This window comes from Canis lupus, chromosome 15, assembly GCF_003254725.2.
Source record: "Canis lupus dingo isolate Sandy chromosome 15, ASM325472v2, whole genome shotgun sequence".
NCBI lineage: Eukaryota > Metazoa > Chordata > Mammalia > Carnivora > Canidae > Canis > Canis lupus.
In genome coordinates this window covers 18,119,879-18,136,056 of record NC_064257.1, presented here as the reverse complement: position 1 = coordinate 18,136,056, position 16,178 = coordinate 18,119,879, and the positions used below count along the sequence as shown (strand labels likewise).

At 54.8% G+C, this 16,178-nt stretch overlaps 2 protein-coding genes and 1 long non-coding RNA gene across 3 annotated transcripts; 1 reads left to right on the top strand and 2 right to left on the bottom strand.

Moving 5' to 3' along the window:
• Positions 1-5,722: 5,722 nt before the first annotated feature.
• LOC125752590 (uncharacterized) lies at positions 5,723-7,595 on the bottom strand. Its single transcript, XR_007402510.1, has 2 exons — positions 6,303-7,595; positions 5,723-6,106 (listed from the first exon to the last, which is right to left on the bottom strand). It is a non-coding gene; the product is annotated as an uncharacterized LOC125752590 (long non-coding RNA).
• Positions 7,596-7,730: 135 nt separating this feature from the next.
• RNASE13 (ribonuclease A family member 13 (inactive)) lies at positions 7,731-10,182 on the top strand. Its single transcript, XM_035699441.2, has 2 exons — positions 7,731-8,387; positions 8,660-10,182. Exon 2 carries the CDS (start codon positions 8,668-8,670, stop codon positions 9,127-9,129), a length of 462 nt encoding a protein of 153 aa, XP_035555334.1. The 5' UTR covers positions 7,731-8,387; positions 8,660-8,667; the 3' UTR covers positions 9,130-10,182.
• A 652-nt stretch (positions 10,183-10,834) lies between these two features.
• On the bottom strand, positions 10,835-14,272 carry TPPP2 (tubulin polymerization promoting protein family member 2). The gene is given in 6 exon segments (XM_025439474.3): positions 10,835-11,102; positions 11,104-11,118; positions 11,859-12,012; positions 12,240-12,483; positions 13,370-13,879; positions 14,144-14,272. Coding segments are annotated over 4 exon segments (516 nt in total). The 5' UTR covers positions 12,413-12,483; positions 13,370-13,879; positions 14,144-14,272; the 3' UTR covers positions 10,835-10,928.
• Between the last annotated feature and the right edge of the window lie 1,906 nt (positions 14,273-16,178).

The following is a 16,178-nucleotide window of genomic DNA, read 5'->3' as shown; positions in this document are numbered from 1 at the left end:
AGCTCATGCCCGGTACCCTCCCCTACTGTCTCTGTCCTCCCTGGTCCCCACTCCGTGCCCCTCCTCGCCCACTGTGACCCCAGCACCTCGCATCCCGCCTTCCCTTATCCCCTCCTTCTCTGTCTGGGTGCCGCTCACCTGCATCAGAACCTTTCTCTCCTCTCTCCCCAACCAGGTGGCTCCATGGCCCGACCCCGCACCCCTCACCGAGTCTCCTGCTCTGCTGGCATGAGAGCTCCGTTGCTGTGTTAAGGGTGGGCTGGGGCGCCGTCTGGCTTGGGGAAGTGAAGCAAGTGTACGTGCCTTTCCACCTACACGTCCCAGAGACGTGGATACCTATGGAGCTAGTGTACCTGCCTAAACAGGTTCAGCAACGAAGAAGCTTCGGTCCTCACACTCCAAGAGTAGATGGGACTGCTGGCCACGTGGTTTTCACGACTCCGATAAAGCCCTGACCCGGGTCATACCCGGATGAATGTCAGGGGGAGCTGCCCTTTAGCTCCTGTGTACATACATCTCTGGTTCATGATTCTGGGATGAGCCCACGATGGTGGTGCCATGAACAGCTTTTTCTCTAACCTGAGATACAGAGAGAAAAGCCTAGAATATTGCTTTGTATGATTTCTTGTCATCAGGACTTCTGCTCGTCTTTTGGAGGAGATGGAAGGGACAGGGAAGCAGATGAATCATCCTGGTCACGATGGCCAACACCATCCTGGCTCAGCTTTCTGCAGGGATTCGCTCCGCTGGGCCCCTCTCTGCGGGTGCTGACCAGGGCCACTCACCGAGCTGTACCTGGCGAAGGCACCCAACACCTTTCATCCTTCACTCTTTCCCTCCCTACTTTATTGAGATTGGCAAAATTTAAACATTGTCCAAATTTGAACATGCTGTCGGTGGGGTGGTTGCTTCACCTGCCTTCGGCCTTTCTCTTGCATGCGCTGCTCCTCGTGGTGGCTCCGGGTGTGAGGAGAGCCCGGGAGGGACAGCACTGGCGGCTCTAGGGAGCCTGGCGCTCGGCCCTCAGGAGAACAGCACACAGGGATAGAAGCGTCACTGTCTGGGGTGGGAAGGCCTGGGAAACTGAGGCGAGCAGTCATTTTGAGGATTCACCTGTAAGTAGTAGGTGATCTTGGGACACGACGTTTAGGTCCATGTAGGCAGTAAACAGACACTTCTCGACACCTACGATGAGCTGAAGTTCTTGGGACAGATCAGTGAGCGAAGGAAACAAAAAGCCCTACCTTTGTGGAGCTTACATTCCATTGGGAGAAAGATGGTAAAAAATAAAGGTGTTGGGGATCCTTGGGTGGCTCAGCGGTTCAGCGCCTGCCTTCGGCCCAGGGCCTGGTCCTGGAGTCCCAGGATCGAGTCCCACGTCGGGCTCCCTGCATGGAGCCTGCTTCTCCCTCTGCCTGCATCTCTGTCTCTCTTTCTCTGTGTCTTTCATGAATAAATAAATAAAATCTTAAAAAAAAAAATAAAGATGCCCTTTGCTTGAAGTGATAACTGCTAAGGTAAAAGGTGGAACAAGAGGGAGGTCAGCAGCCAGTGGTTTTCCTTTATTTTATTTTATTTTATTTTATTTTATTTTGGATTTTATTTATCCACTTGAGGGAAAGAAAGCATGAGTGGCAGGGAAGGGGCAGAAGGAGAGCAAGAAGCAGATTCTCTGCTAAGTAGGGAGCCCACCTTGGGGCTTGATCCCAGGACCCCAGGATCGTGACCTGAGCCGAAGGCAGGTGCTTAACGGATCAAGCCACCCTGGCGGCCTGGAAGCAGTGATTTAGAGAGACATTAAAGTAGGCGACTCTGGGACAAAGACCCGAAGATGAGAAAGTGAACTTGTGCTTGTGAGGGGAGAAAGGTCCACGGAGAAGAGCGCTGCGAAAGCCCTAAAGAAACAGATGGCCTGGGTGTTGGAGGAGCAAGGAGTCCAGGGTGGCTGGAGCAGGTGATGGATGACGGGGTCAGAAAGGAAGCAGAGGTCAGATCATGGAAAGCCTCTGAGATCAGTAAGTGCTGCGGCTTTTACTCTGCACCCCGCAGGGAGGCTGTGTGTGGGGGGTGGTCGTAAGCAGAGGAGTGAAAGGCCGTCGTGTGGCTTGTAGTTACAGCAAGGCCACATCAATGGTCTTGATTGTAAGGTGTGTGTCCTTGTCCAGATGTCAGGAGCTTGACTCGGGAACAGAAGGTGTTTGCTTTGAGGCCGGGGGTCACCAGTTGAGTAGAGGGGCTGCCCAGGATGATTTTTGGAAGAAAAGGTGGTGTTGGAGATGGGAAGCACCGCTAGATGGGGACAGAGAACCAGGCGCAAGTTCACGCAGGCCTCTGGCTCCCTGGCGTCGCCCACAGTGAGGCCTTGGCTGTGGGAACAGCATTCGCTGCTTTGTTAGGGGCCTGAATCTTCGCAGTTTGAACTTCTGGATAGAGAATTATGCCTCTCCTGCTGTAGAAATGCAAATCTTTGGAACTAAAATCCATGGTTTAAAAGCAGACTGTGGACAGAATGCGGATCAGCACAGGCCTGTCCAGCCCCGGACCAGGACCAGAGGCCAGAGGCCCGGCTAGGGGGTGGGGGATGAGGGGGGCAAGAGCTCATTTGAATTCCCAGCCAGGACTCCTCACTTCTCATCATTCCAGAGTGAGATGTTTCCAAACCACGACTTGCACTGCCCTGTGCTCTTGTGTTCTTCTGTCCTTGCAATTATCCTAGTTTGCTCCTCGAGTCTATTACCCCGAGTTCTCCAGAGCCGGCCTGGGTGTTGCGGGAGAGTGAACCTGCAGTCACCCTGCAGTCTCAGGCCGAAGGAGGGGTTGAGGAAGGCAAGGTTTCGGTTTGCATACCAAAGTTGGAGAGCTGCGCTGCCCCCTTGGCCGCTTAGGCTGGCATCCTTGCGTGGTCTCTGTATTTGGATGAAGCAGGGGATTTTGTTTGCTCGTTTATGTATTTGCCCAAGCTCCCCGGCTTCCCGGATCTGCCTCGCTTTGCCCTTGGTAGGATACTTTTGCCGGTTTTCCTTCACCACGTGGAAGGGACCAGAGGAAAAGACAGAGGAAGGCGGGGACAAAATCAGAGAGAGCAGAAGGGGTCAGGCCTCAGGCCACTGGTCAGGGAGCCAGGCAGGAGGAGAGAGAGATGAGCAAGGCGTGAGCAAGAGGGCAAGACAGAGGCCGGAGACGGGAGGGGAGCCGGCGCCTCCACCCGCCTCGGCCTATGGCCATGGTCACCCCCTCCGAGGCCCCTGCCGTGCACATGCGTGGACACGTGTGCGTGCGCGTGTTTGAAGTCACTGGGGTGGGCGTCGTGACCCCGAGCAGCGCCAGGTGGACCCGTGCCTGTCTTCCCACAGGCCGACAGCTGCGGCTTCCTGCGGCCTGGCCTGCGCGGAGGGGTGTGGGGAGCTGGCTGCCTCCGGCCTGGACGGGCGCCCACCTCCCGGGGCCGGCCTCCCCCTCCGGAGCTCCACGCAGCCCCGGGCACTGCGGAAAGCCCAGGAGAGCTTCCCTCCCCAGGCCCGGGCCAGAGGCGGCCGCTGCTCCTAGGACAAGTAAAGGTAATGGGCTCATTCTTGTAGGCAGGGAAAGTGAAACCAAGAGCAGGCGGGGTCACATGTGGGACTCGCTTTGGGTCTTTGAATTCTCACGACCTTTCCTGGAGCAGCTGTGGTCTGGAGGAGGCAGCACGGACAGAGGTTGGAACCCTTGGCTCCCAAACCAGTGCCTGGAGACAGGCTGGGCTGTAGGAACAGGGACCGCTCTGGGGTCGAGGGGCCTCGCGGCTCACTGTAGGCCACTGTCCGTTCCCCCTTTATCTACAGAAGAAAATTCAGATTCCTGGGCCCCTGGGGGCTCAGCGGTTGAGCATCTGCCTCGGGCCCAGGGCGTGACCCCGGGGTCCTGGGATCGAGTCCCACATCGGGCTCCCTGCATGGAGCCTGCTTCTCCCTCTGCCTGTGCCTCTGCCTCTCTCTGTGTCTCTCATGAAGAAATACAATCTTTTAAAAAGTAAAAAATAAAATTCAGATTCCTTAGCTTGATATCCAGAGCCTGCCCAATTTGGCAAACCTGTCTCTCGAACTTTGTCTCTGACTCTTCTTGCACCGAGTGCCTCAATTCCAGCCAAGCTGGTTTTCTCTATTTTCCTAAACATACCTGTCATAATCCTCTTTATCTCTATTCAACTATTCCTTGAGATCCACCCCAACGTCCCAGAACGACCCGCCCCTCACAAAGAAAATTTGCAACAAAACAAAACAAAACAAAAAACAAACAAAATTTGCTCTGGTCCTCCCAATTCAGAGGGATCTTTTCCACCTCTAAATTCCTACAGTCAGTGTCTTCAAGACATAGAATTTTCTGCCTTGAAATGTTGGTTATTTCCTCATTTGTATTTATCATTTTCCTCCAATTCAGACTATCCATCCTCAGAAGACCGGGACCATCTAATAGACTTCTTTCGCACTTCCTAAGGGGATAGCTTAGTGCCTTGCATATAAATGACTCTTAACTGGTTTAACTTCTGGGTCAGGAGGCCTTTAGTCTGCCCCCGAAGATCCCAGTCCCAGGTGGGGCCATTGGCAACCTGCAGCAGCGGTTCCCAAGTGAGGGAACCGACAATGCAGCTCCTAGACTTCAACCCTGGGGTTGAGGTGAAGTCATGACAAGAGGGTTGAGAGGCGTGAAGCAATCCTTTGGGTTCAAGGACAACTCAGGAACTGTCCGTGGCATGATGTGCTTATTGGATCGATTTGGGTTGGACAGGGCAAAAAGTGACACCACTGAGGCTGTGGTAAGCTCTCTCTGGGCAAAATCTGGGGGTTCCCCTTATAGGGAATCACCCCTGCACCTGCCACTCTAGCCAGTTGTTCTAGAAATGCTTACCCCTGGGGCGGGGCGGGGGGAGAGCATGTGTGGAGGACTACGGGCAGAGGGTCACCTTTGGAGGAAAAACAACTCAAAGTTGTTTCAGTGGTAAACTATCAGTGCTCCTTTTGCTGGTAGAAAAACCAGCATTACTAAAAGCAAAATTTGACAAAAATACTTCTAAGTTCTGGAGATTTGCCAACCCTTATTTATTTATTTATTTATTTATTTATTTATTCATAGAGATGCAGAGAGAGAGAGAGAGAGAGAGAGAGGCAGAGACACAGGCAGAGGGAGAAGCAGGCTCCATGCAGAGAGCCTGACGTGGGACCTGATCCACGGTCTCCAGATCACGCCCTGGGCTGCAGGCGGCGCTAAACCGCTGCACCACCGGGGCTGCCCGCCAACCCTTTTTAATATATAAGGCATAAGTAGTTCTGCCCTTGTTAGGAAGTTTGATTCACTCCTGAGAGCAGGGTTTGTTTATTTTTTTTTTAAAGTGTATTTATTTTTCAGTAATCTCTGCACCCAATGTGGGTCTTGAACTCAAGACCCTGAGATCAAGAGTCGCATGCTCCTCTGACTGAGCCAGCCAGGTGCCCCAGACCAGGGTTTCTCAACCTCAGCACTATTTACATTTGCTTTAGATAATTTTCTGTTGTGGGAGCTGTCTTGTGCAATGTCTGATGTTTAACGGCATCCCTGGCCTCTACCCACCAGATGCCAGTGGCACCTCCCACTCGCAACAACCAAAAACCGTCCCCAGACATGACCAAATGGCCTCCCACTGCGCCCCTCATCCCTCTCCCACTGAGAACTTCTAAATTAGACATATGACCTTGACCAAACTCCTCTCTCTCTCTCCAACTTAGTTTATTCATCTCTAGGGTAATTCTCATGTGTGTAAAGCCCAGTGTAATGAGGCAACAAATTCCAAAAAATCTCAGGTTTCGAGAGCAGACAAAACCATGACAAGGGGGTCAGCACAGAAGAAGCAATGCTACGGATCAGTACCTCGGAGATAGGATTTTAAAGACCGAGCCACTAGAATTGCAGTGCAGAACCCCAGGCCGGTGGCACACTCAGCAGCCTTCCTGGTCCTCTGCTCAGGTTTTGGTAACGTGCTTCTGTGTGTGTCTTTCCTGGCAAATCACACCTGTAGTCTAGGCTCGAGCTCTTTTATTTACCTTTACATCGCCCCCACCATTCGTCAGAGTGCTTTCCAGATGGTACTGGACAGCTTTAAAAAAAAAAAAAAAAAAAGGTTATGAGACACAGGGCATGGCCAGTCATAGAGAGCTTCATGAAGATGAACTTTAGGTGTCAGGGGGGCTCCATGCGGGCAGAGCGGGGCTGGGGGGTCCCTTGGATCATCTGGGGAATAAGAGCAGCTTTGCCGATGTTGGGTTGGGGAAAAGAGCGAGTTGGTGCAGAACCTGGGAGATCGTATCCAGCTTTGTGCTGGTTATGCGCCGTGTGACGTGGAAAGCCACGTCCACGCTGATCATCTCGCCTTCTTCTTGCAGCCTCATGAGGCGAGGAAGGCATTAATCCCGTTTTATAGATTGAGGAAGCGGAAATTCGGGAGGTCACCTGATACCAGGCCCTGAACGCTTCCTCTACGACCACTGTCCGCTCCCTAACTGCGCGGAGGTGGCTGGTGGCCAAAGGCAGCGAGTGAAGGGACAGGAAGCTCAGGAGTTCCGAAAGTGCCTCCTCTTCTCAGGGAAGCTGCAGCTTTGTGCAAGCAGGGAGGCCAAGGCGCCCTGCCGGGGGGACAGGAGCAGATTTCCTCAAAACCAAGACTTGGGTCAGCCGAGCTCGGGCCCACCCCGCCTGGCCCCACTCGGCATAGACACGGCCTGCAGGATGCGGACGAGCCACCGGCGTGTGGCTTCACCTTGCCTGGCGCTGCACACTCCCCGGAGTGTCGTGCAAGCAGCCTCCGTGGGCTGAGTGTTCGCGTGAGCTAGCTGTGTGGGGGTGACGGGTGAGAGCGGGGCCAGGGGCGGCACGGGGGACGGGCCGGGGTCAGGGCGAGGGCCTTCTGTCCTGCGAGGCCCAGAGTTGTCCTGGGGGGCAGAGAGCCGAGCCGGGGGAGCGACAGGGCTGCCGTCCCGAGGGCTCGCGTGTGCCAGGCACTGGGCGGGAGGCCGGTACTGCCCCGGGGCGGACGGGGTCCCGCATCCACAGACGAGGGGACTGGCGCTCGTGGGGTCCTGGTGGACTGAGCCGGGTGGTGGCACGGCCTCCAGACCGCGGGGCAGGGGCCCTGGGGGGCCCGTCTGGTTTACTCGGAGGGCCTGCTCTAAGCCCCAGCAGCCTCTGCCCCCCAGGCAGGGCTCGGGGGACGGATGCCTTGCCCAGGTAACTGAGGAAACGGGAGACCACGCAGGCGGAGGAGCAGGCAGGGGGAGCCGGTTCTGGACTGCAGGCCCGCAGGAAGAGCGCGCCTAGGGTCTCAGCGTGAGCAGCTCGGCGGGATGCCTCCAGGACTCTCATCACCCCGGCTGCGGCTGCGCGGGGCCTGGGAACACCCGAGGGCCTGTGTCCTGACCCCTGGCCCGCTCTCCAGGGCAAGGATGGGGGTCCCTTCCAGGGCGCCACAGCTGCGGGGAGGCCCAGTGGGGAGGTCCGGTGGGGAGGCCCGTGGGAGGAGACCATGGGAGGAGGCCGTGGGAGGAGGCCGTGGCAGGGCCGGGAGCTGGCTCTTCTGCTCTAACCGAGTGGCAGGGGTTGACCAAGAGAGTTAAAGTCCGGCCTTTGCCCAACATGACAAACCACAGTCGGACTCCGCTCCTCTGGGCTCAGGGCCCACACTTAGGGTTCCCCCCACCCCAGTGGGCTGGGGCCTCAGCCTCAGGAGCCCCCAGGCTGCGGGGAGGGAGTTGGCTCATGGTGTACCGGGGCCCTGGGGCCGGGGTGGAGGTGATGATGGGGCCTGGGGCCACCTGAGCTCTCGGATTCCCGCTGGGGCTGAGGGGCCGGGTGGCAGGCCCTCTGTTCTCCGAGGGTCAGGACTAAGCAGCATTTCGTTCCTCAGAAACATGACAATGCTTTTCCTGCTCGCCATCCGGGGGAGCGTTGCCTACGGAGCAGAGGGAACATCAAAGAGAGTCCGGGAGCTTAGGGCCTCTGGCAAGGAGCCGGAACCAAGTGTTCTGGGACAGCCGAAAGGAGGAGGCCAGACAGCAGCGTGTCTGTCCTCCCACGTCCACCACCGAGTACAGGGGCTCCTCAGACTCGGGGACGCTCCCTCCTCCCAGACTGGCCTGTGTCCGGAGAGCCCTCCGGCCCCTCTCCCCTTGGGGCTGGCTTCAGCCTGAAGAACTGAGGCAAGAAGGATTCCTGCTCCCGCCCCGCTGGTCCTCCAGCTCCTGGTCCTTCTCCGGAGCCGTCGGAGAATCGGAGCGCAGCCAGTTCCTTCCGTCCCCTTTGCATTCTCCCCCCGAGAGGTTGACCGAAGGCAGAGATCATCAGGAAGAGTCGCTCACCCAGGGGCCAGCTGGACCTTCTGTGCCGTAAGTGCTACAGCTCACAGCGCGTGACGCTGGGACCCTGAGGTGGACCGAAGGAGTCAGGGGGTGGTTGAGGTGGCCGGCCAGCTGGGTGAACCTGGGCAAGTGTCTCCTCTCTCTGGGACGTGAGGACTTGGCTCAGATGAGCTCTGAAGTACGCCCAGCTCTTAGGGTACGGGGGCACCTGGCAAGGCTGGGGGAACACTGCAGGGCCTGGGCAGGGGCAGGGAGCCACTCGGGGCGCGCCTCTGCCTGAACCATCCCAACCCTACCAGCAGGAGGAATGGCACACGCTGTGGCCCGGCTCCTGTTTCTCCAGCTCCTTCTAGGGCCAACTCTGGTTGTGGACATCAGGGTGCAGATTGCCACCAAGAAATTCCGCATGTTACACATCGAGTATCCCAGGGTTAACTACCCAGAGGGCTTCCAGGGCTATTGTAACGGTCTCATGGGCTACGTGCGGGGCAAAAAGCAGAGCTGGTTTTGCCCCCAAACCCATTATATGGTGCATGCCCCCTGGAGAGAGATCCAGAAGTTCTGCAGGTACAGCGACAGCTTCTGCGAGAATTACAATGAATACTGTACGCTCACAGAGGACTCCTTCCCTGTCACCATCTGCTCTCTGGCCTCTCAACAGCCGCCCACGAGCTGCAACTACAACGACACCCTAACCAACCAAAGGCTCTATCTGCTCTGTTCTGGAAAGCGTGATGCTGAACCGATAGGTATCATTGGCCTCTACTAGGACAGGGAGGCTTTCATTCTGAACCGCCTCCTACCCCTACCGCCCTCACACACCGCCTATCCCTGCCCCACACACGCCCAAACCTCCCCCTACAAGGTATCCTCTCTGACTTCAAAGCAGCCAGGATCCGAGAGAGAGAGAGAGAGAGAGAGAGAGAGAGAGAGAGAGAGAGAGAGACCAGGAGGACAGGACAAACGGCCAGAGCTTCAGTCACCATGCAAAGTCATCCTGCCTCGCAGGCTCTTTCCAACTTGTTTACCTCCTTTCTTCCCCCAACATCCCCCTCTCCCACAGACAATCTTACCCACCCAAGAAGCTGACTGTGTCCAGTTGGCAGTGACTGTCCATCCGCTGGGCCAGAGCCTGAATCCTGGATGGAGGCCCGGAGCCTCGGCTCACACCATGGCAACAGGCACCCAGCTCCATGTCTTAACTCCCCATCCCACTGCCCTCCTCCTCTCAGCCTTCCCCAGCTCCCTTAGGACTCTCCACTCACCCATTCAAGCCCCGGGAGCTAGAGGGACCTCCCTGAGACCCTTAGACTCAATCTAGCCTCACTGCTCCAGAACCACCAAGTTCCCAGTCTGTTCCTCTCTATGAAATCACCGATCTTCTCTCCGTATCACCTGTTCTTTTTTTTCCCCTCCTCCCACCGCAGAGCCCAGGGTGGAACTTCTGTTGTCGCCCTGGCTTCCTTTCTCTGATCTTTTTTCCTTCCATCCTTCTTACTGTGGCTCACTGGACTCTCAACTTACCTTCTCCGACCTGTTGCCCCCAAGATTACTACGGTATCCCTTTCCTTCCCCAAGCTCCTCGTTACACCCCCTCTTCCCCCGACCCAAACTCCAGGATCTGCTGCTGACAGGACGGGGTGAGGTGACCTGGGTTGTAGTCATGGAAGGTTTTAAAACCACATCTGAATTATGTTAAGATTATAACCACTGGATGAAACTGGGGTGAAGGGTAGGTGGGACGTCTCTGTACTACTTTTTGCATCTTCCTGTGACTCTATAGTCATTTCAAAACAAAAATATAAAAACACATCCTGAATCAGCTCTGATTTCACTCCTTTTCCCTCAGCGCGCCCGCCAGGACTCCTAGTCCTGGCGACCACGCACCTCCGGCTGTCTTCCTGGGCTATGCTTAGCTGTCAGTGGGGTCTCCTGTTCCACGTGTACCACCATGGAGGTGGTGGGGGTGTAAAACTCAGTTCCAGACTAGGTGTTAAAAACGGATTCTCTCTTCCCCCCAGCTCGAGCACAAACTCATAACAGGAGTCAAGCTAAGTCCTTGGCCCATTCTAGCTGGCTTCCAGTTCTCCAACAAAGCCCGGACTACAACAGATGAGGAAGGCAGAGGGGCAAGGAAGGGCCTAGCTGGTGGTGTCCGGGTTAGATGACGTCAGGTCAGGAATTACTATTCCTCTTCGGGAGATAAGGACGGTGGATACCAGTAACCTATGAATGCGAGGAGCAAGTACCTTTGCCTCCACATCTGGTTTCTCTCTCACCCCCAAATGTATTCCTCAGCTCCGTTCTCAGAAGCAGTTGTTGAAGGGAACGCTAACTTCTGGCTGGGAGGCCTGAGGCTAAGTAGAGAAAGGGTGCAGAGCTGGAAAGCCTGACTCCTGGGGCCTTCTCTTGCCTCTCTCTGCACCAGTGGGCCCGTCTATCCCTCATCCTGATGGAAGACACAGCTCGTTGGCTGCTGCACACACCGATGTTTATTGTTCCCTAGGTTCCCTGGAATTTAAGAGGCCAGGTTGATGGCTAATTGACCCTAGCTGTTGGGGTTACTCCTTATTTGCTGTTCTTCTTATCATAGGTGCCAGCACCCTTGTAGCCACTCACATAGCCTGAGTTGTCGGTCGCCTCTTCCCGGCCTGCGATGCCTTTGCCCTTGCCACTCTCGTCGAAACGCTCCTTGTGGCTGCCCGTGTACTTGCTGGTGTCTGTCAGCCGGCTCACCCCCCCCCACTGTTGTTGCTTTCTGCAAGCCAGAGGATGGGGGGGGGGGAGTCTGATCCCTCTCTCTTCCCCTTCACTGTCACAGCCCTTCTCCAAAGCTGGTCTTTGACTCTGCTAGTACTCGATGGGCGTGGGCATGGGGCTGCTTTTGTTAGGGGCCAGGTGTAGCGTGTACTCACGGGTGGGAACTCATGGGAGTGCACGAGTCTGGTGTGTGGGAATGAATGGGGTGTGTGTGGATTTTTCTGCTTCCAAGGGAGTTATTTTGACCAGGCTGCAGCCAGAGAGGACTTCAACCCCAGTATGCAAGGTCCCTCCTCCTGGGAGAGGCTGATTTGAAACCTAGACTAGAAGGAACTTAAAATAGAGAGGGAACAAATAGGGAAGAGATGGTGGGTGAGAGGCAGGTGGTCAGAGGTTGCACCTTATAGGAGAGCAGGAAGAGGAATGAGGAGCAGGGAACCCTCTGAGCTCAGGGTTTCCCCACTGCCGTCCGGACACTTGGGAACTAGTCTCAGTTTTACCATTAAGGTAGATGTGGACTCCTCTCTGGGCAACAAGCTCCTCATCCCTGAAATTACCAGATGATCTCCCAAGTCTGCTCCAATACCAACGGGGCACCGGAGGCTTTCGGCCTCGTCTCCCTCGGGCATTAATTACTAGGGGCAGAGGGTAGGGACAAGGATGGTGGGAGGGGAGACAGGAGCAGCAGGGACTTTGGGGAAGTAGGGTCAAGGGTGAGGGATGAAGACTGCCACTCACGGTAACACCAGTGGTAGCTGGATCCTTGCCCTCCATGAGCTTATAAATGTTCTCCAGAGCTTCATCTGGCTTCTTGTCCTTGAATCGCTTCTGGCCCAGTTCTTTCATGGCCTCCTGGAACTGCTGAAATGTGATGGTTCGGGCATTCTTGGCCCTGGTCAGTCGGACAGAGAAACCCAGGAGCTCTGGAACATGAACTCTTCCCCTTCCAAGGTCCACCCCTCTTGACACTGAGTGTCCTGGGGACAGGGACTAGCACAGGGCCATGGGCCCAGCAGGTGCCCAGTGGACCCATTATGCATGCTCACCACACGAACCCTTCCATAGCCCGCTGCCTTGCTCGGTCTACTCACCACCCCTACCTCCTCTCTGGTCCCTTACTTGACTTTGCTGAATACGATGTCCACATCAGTGGAGGTGACCGTCTTGCCGTCCATGATGCCACAGTCCCTGCAGAGCTTGGAGAAGTTTTTGTTGTTCATTTCAGTGCCGCTGCTCGAGGATTCTCCGAAGACAGCAAACCGCTGGAACGTTTTCCCTGCTTCTGATGCCATGATCAACTGGAGGTGGGGGAGGACAGCATGGGGGGGGGGACTCGGGGGTGAGGGAGGAGGGGAGGGGAGGACTGCAGAGCAACCACGATGAGGATCAAGATAAAATCAGGGTCAACAATAGGAACAAAGCCCCTCCTCCCCGTTCCTCTCTTTCCTTCTCCCCCTCACTCCCATCCCACCTACTGCTCCCGGCACCAGGTGTCCTGGTGTAGATCCTACCTGCTGAGTAATCACCACTGCCACCCACTCCCCACCGCCCCCCCCCACTCTTGTGCACCTGAGAGTACCCGGATGGTGTCTGACCCTTCCCAGTCTCCCTTTATTAAGTGCGTGCAGGTATGTGGGAGCTGGCTGACTAGGGACACGTGTGACAATGGGGAAACAGGGGAGGAGACGGAAGCTTCTATGACCTCAGCAGTGCTTACTTGACATCACCTCCAGGCCCGGATATGGCCCTAGTCTTGGGAGAGGGGTCCTTTCATTTCCCCACTTTGCATGCTACGCTGAGCAAGTTGCCAACCTTCTGATCCCTCCAGCTGATCAAACTCCCTCGTCATTCCAGCCCAGCCTGACCTGGTCTCCCGGGTCCTGGTCACATTGGCTTATGCTCTGCCCACAAAGCTGAGAGGAGCCCAGGGAAGAGGTTAATGAAAACAGGTTGGCATCAGCCCCACAGTGTCCTCCTTTTTAGTCTCAAGCTCAAGGCAGTGATCAAGATGGAGAATCCAGGGATCCCTGGGTGGCACAGCAGTTTAGCGCCTGCCTTTGGCCCAGGGCGCGATCCTGGAGACCCGGGATCGAATCCCACGTCAGGCTCCCGGTACATGGAGCCTGCTTCTCCCTCTGCCTGTGTCTCTGCCTCTCTCGCTCTCTCTCTGTGACTATCATAAATAAATTAAAAAAAAAACTTAAAAAAAAAAAAAGAGATGGAGAATCCCAGTGGCTTTGGCCACCAACCTCAGATCTTTAAATGGCTTCCAATGTTGGGCTCAACACGGCAAGAGCATAGGCCTTGGAGTATAACCGATCTGGATGGGTCGAGGTGAACAAAGCCAGGGTGGGTGAGTCTCAGACTCTGAAGATCTTCCAGATAAGTTTCTGTGCAGATCAGGGATGTTCCTCAGCATTTCTCTTAGGCTTTTTCTGGCCAGAAGCCATATAGATGGATGAACTTCAGGGACTCTAAGCAACCAGATTGATGACTTCCCTTCCCTTCCCTTCCTGTCACTTCCTTGTGCAACAAATCCTTTCTTTCCATTCCGATTGCTCTCATGCTTAATCAAGCCCTCGTCATCTCGCAGCTAGTGGGTATCTCTGGCTTCTAAAGGATCTCTCTTCTAGGGGTGACCAGGGGGCTCAGTAGGTTAAGTGTCCAACTCTTGATTTCAGCTCAGGTCCTGGTCTCAGGGTTGTGGGATGGAGGCTGCCGTAGCTCAAGATTCTCTCTCTCTGTGCCTCTTCCCAACCCTGAAAGAAAGGAAGAATCTCTTTTCTAAATGGAATGCTTCCCCCCCCCCGCATTAATCCATCTTTATCACCCACCCATCATTAATTTTCACAAAACTATTTTTTATCCATTAATCCCGTTCAGGAACACTGCAAGGATCTTCAGTGCCAAGGCCTTTTGCCTGTCATTCAAGGACTTTCACACGAGGTCCCCACTGACCAAACAACACCCACCTGTCATCAGTATTATTTTTCATCTGGGGCCATAATGGCTTGATAGGTTACCTCATAGGGGAAAGAGCATAGCCTTGGAGTGGAATGAATCTGGGTGGGGATTTGCGTCCTAGATTTGTCTTTTACAGCACTAGTTGGTTGACCTTGGGCAGATCACTAAAGCTTCTGTTTCAGAAATCGCTGAGCTTCATTGAGTTCCTCACCTGTACTGGGAGGACAACAATAGTATTGCAGGAAAATATACAGGAAGTACCTTGCACATAGTAACTAATATTCAATTTTCCAAAATAACATATTTCTGCCCTCAAACTTTCCCTCATGCTCTCATTCTCCGTGGATAGAATGCCCCTCTCTCCCACTCAAATACTCTGTAGTTGTACTCCTTACAGGCTGGTACATCATGGGAACAAAACCCCTTTCCTCTTCTGAATTATACCAAGACAATGGTTCCTACTTTGTGGGCTGTGGTCTGCTGGGGAGAGGATTTCTGAATTACTGCACGGGCCCCTGGAATCTCCATGTAGGCAGATCATTGATCATCAACTGAATAAATAATATGCCTTGCCAACGCAGATTATTATTATATACATAGGTACCATGATTATCAGAATTCTATACAAACGGTCATGCCTAGTGGGCTCGGTCAGGAGAGTACGTGGCTCTTGATCTTGGGGTGTAAGATCGAGCCCCACACTGGGTGTAGAGATCATACTTAAAATCTTAAAAAAGAAGAATTCTTTATAAACTTATTTCAAAGTATTGCTGAACTCATGGTTGGTCTCCATCAGAGGATTCTAAAACCATCAAGCGGGAGTGGAGATCTCTGATCTCCTACTTGAGAAGAGTGGGAAATGATTGCCGTAGGATTTGCTCCCTAAACAATTAATCTGATTCGAGCATTATTTTTCTTAACTTTTTCTATATTTATCACTTCTCCCACCCACTCCATCATAAGCTTCTAGAGAGAGCATGACCATCCCTCACACTTCTTTGGATTGCATGTACACAGCAGCTTGCACACAGTAAGTGCTTAAAACTGTTGCTTCATCGAATTCATAGTTTGAAGCTGCTTCTGACCCAAGGGAAGGAAGTTAGAGAGGGATGGCCCTGGTTGGGTCACTTACAGCTGGGCTGCGCTGGCCCCTGGCCCGCCGGAGAAGAACCCTACCTTAGAGCCTCTGCCTCCTTTCGGCCTGTGGATCGCTGAGACCCCCGTCCCTGAAGCAAATAGATCCCAGTGGAAATTCCCCACCTCCCTCTGCCACACGCCCCTGCGTAGGCCCCTTATCAGGTTCCCCCTGAGTCATCCTGACCCAGAGACGAATTTAGATGCTGGAACCTCCAGGTCCTGCCCTCCCCCACTCCGAGTAAGACTACTTTAGACACATCAGAGATGGGGGCAGGCAGGCAGGCAGGAGGAAGCTCTTGCTTGGGGCTGGCTTTCTTCCCCAGCTCCGGGAGGGCTGGGGACAGCTCTGCCCGTCCTGCCCAGCTTTATCTGTGGTCCTAATGCCAACAGCCTTTCCCCGTCCAGGAGAGTGTTAAACTGGCATCCAGAGGGAAGAGGGGACTAGGCCAGCTGCCAGGGTGCCCAGCTTCTGGGCCGGTTTCTGAGGGAAACTGTTATGAAGGGAGTGGGGGAAGGGAACAGAGGAAAACTCTGGTGCTCGGAATTGCGAGAAGGTTTGGGGGTCCTTTAGATGTGACGAAAGCTGGGCTTGATCCTGACCAGTTCTCCTGCTCTGGGTCACCTCCTCCCTCTTGGTCCCTCCTTCTTTCCAACAGACCCTGCCAAGTGGGGATGAAAGGGGCATTGATGTTCCTTGGATGGGAGGGGGTTGTGGGTGGTGAGGGTGGTGGTGGTGGGGTGGTTCCCAGGCAGGAGGCGGGAGGGCAGTTTGGGGGTCTTGGGGGGGCAGTCTGTGCTGGTGTTGCGGTTGGCAGCTCCAGTTCCATTGGCCATTGTTCCCAACTGGCCTGCCGCCCAGCCCCCGAAATGGTAACTCAGGAACCAGGCTGAAGGAACCCGGAGTGGGGACCCTGGTGGGGAGGGGGCGCTGGGAGGGTGCAGGTGGGGAGAAACTCC